At 66.5% G+C, this 1,936-nt stretch overlaps 1 protein-coding gene across 1 annotated transcript in view; it reads left to right on the forward strand.

The window, feature by feature from the left end:
• Positions 1-1,936, forward strand: part of LOC102369347 (long-chain-fatty-acid--CoA ligase ACSBG2-like) — a 45,851-nt gene that overhangs the window by 10,238 nt on the left and 33,677 nt on the right. Inside the window, exons 4-6 of the mRNA XM_025193481.1 lie at positions 405-507; positions 779-1,053; positions 1,831-1,923. Of these exons, the coding sequence (XP_025049266.1) occupies positions 405-507; positions 779-1,053; positions 1,831-1,923 (471 nt within the window). The remainder of the gene's footprint in view (positions 1-404; positions 508-778; positions 1,054-1,830; positions 1,924-1,936) is intronic.

Genomic DNA, 1,936 nt, shown 5'->3' on the forward strand with positions numbered 1-1,936 from the left:
GTGCTATACATTCCTCGCTTACAGTTCTCCAATTACAGCACTTACTTCTTCTAATGCATTGTAAGGTGCTCTGTTCAATTTTCTTGCTTATTTTTGGGAAGGCCTGGACTACTGGCTAATAGCCTTAGCATAACTCAGTTTGCCCGCTACATCTATAACCCCCACGATGTCACAGATTTACAAACCCAGATGCCCAGTTCCTCCTGCTTCTTCCTTGCTCCTTGTGTTTCCACCCACATGCAGGAGACACTTTGCAGCCTGCCCTGCTGGGTTCCCTCCCGTGTCTCTGCCCCATTGCGGTTCACCAGCCCTTATCCAGCGTATGGCCTCTCCTCTCAGCACCCAGACCTCAGGGCCCAATGCACCCACAGCTCCCAGCATGGTTCTCGTGCCTGTCCCCACAGGGAGCGGCGAGCCAAAGCGTGGGACCCGGGCTGAGGAGCGGGCTGTGCCGGGCATGGCTCATCTGGTCACCATGCCCCTCAGCACCCAGCCAGCTCCCCCCAGGTGAGAGAGCACGCCGGGTGCACAGGCGGGGCAGGGGCTGCCCTGGGCACCGCGCTGACCCCTGGGACAGAAGGGCCGTGGCGGGGCCGGGGCAGCTGGGCAGAGACACACTGGCTCCTGCCCTGCCCTCGCTGCGGGGAGGGTCCCAGCCCCGGTGCTGGCAGGCCTGGCACAGGACACTTATGGGCAGGGGAGGGCTCGGGGGTGCTGGGCAGGATGTGGGGTGGGCCCTGCCCCGGTCTCTCCCCAGCCCCGGTCTCTCCCCACGCAGCAGGGAGCCAGAGGGAGCTGCGCAGCCGCTGACCATCACCAGCGCTGACGGCCTGGGCACGGCTGGACCTGGCTGCGCGCTGGCACCTGGGGGCCAGCCTGGGATGGCCGTGCAGGAGCCGGATGCAGGGAGCGGGCGCCCGTCGGCCCAAGCAGAAGAGCCCCCTCCGAACCTGCCGCCTGCCCAGGCCTATTGCTGGGGGTCGCCCCAGTGCCGGGGGGAGAGCGGGCAGGCAGCCCCCGCCCCACCTCCAGGCATCCTGATGTCAGTCGCAGGTGAGAGTCGGGTCTCAGCCTGGCTCTGGCCTGGAGATCGTGTCCCCCATCCTGGCTGTGGGCCCCCTCATGACATCTCTGCCAGGGCCCATTCTGCTGCCTCTGCCCAGACACCTGTGGGGGCTCATACCCACGGCAGCATCCCCAGGCTCAGGGTGTACCACCAGCCCCGCTCTCCTCGACTCAGGGCTCAGGGCTCTTTTCCTGTAGCGGAGGCTGGAGCAGACTCTTGCAGCTGGGGTTTGGGGCTCCGGCCGGGGGCTCGGCTCTCCTCGGCGCTCTGTAGCTGCGAGGTGCCTCGGTGGAGTGGGCAAGTCACAGGATCCCCGGGTCAGTGGCTGCTCGGGGACCCCGGGGACGGGGCTCAGAGCCCGGAAGGCCTCTGTCTGCTCTGTGATCCCATGTCCCTACTCCCTGCTCTCTAGCCCCAGCCCCATGCCGGGGTCTTGTGCCTGCAGCGTGCCCCCAACATCCTGCCTGGGCCCTGCATGCAGACTGTGCCCTGTCCCTGTCCCAGCTCAGCTGCTGGCCCTTTCCTTGTCTCCTTTCTGCTCCAGCCACGCCTGCACCCCTGGGAGCCAGCATCCATCACCCCTTGGCAGCAGCCATGTGCTGCGGGGCTCAGTCAGGGGTTGTCACCTCCATGTCTTTGGGAGGCATCTGTGATGAAATCCTATTGCAGACGGCAGTGCCTGGCACAGGACCCGTCCCTCAGGGCCATGTGCAGCACCTAGCCGGTGCCAGGTGCCCACGACCGCCCTGCCCTCTTGCCCACAGGGGGCTGCAGCGGTCCCGTGGCGCCGGCGGAGACCCTGTTCACCACACGTGCGGACGAGGCGGTGCGGCTGCGGCTGGGACCCCCGGGGCCCGGCCCCTTGCCCCC

Source organism: Alligator sinensis, unplaced genomic scaffold (assembly GCF_000455745.1).
Source record: "Alligator sinensis unplaced genomic scaffold, ASM45574v1 scaffold206_1, whole genome shotgun sequence".
NCBI lineage: Eukaryota > Metazoa > Chordata > Crocodylia > Alligatoridae > Alligator > Alligator sinensis.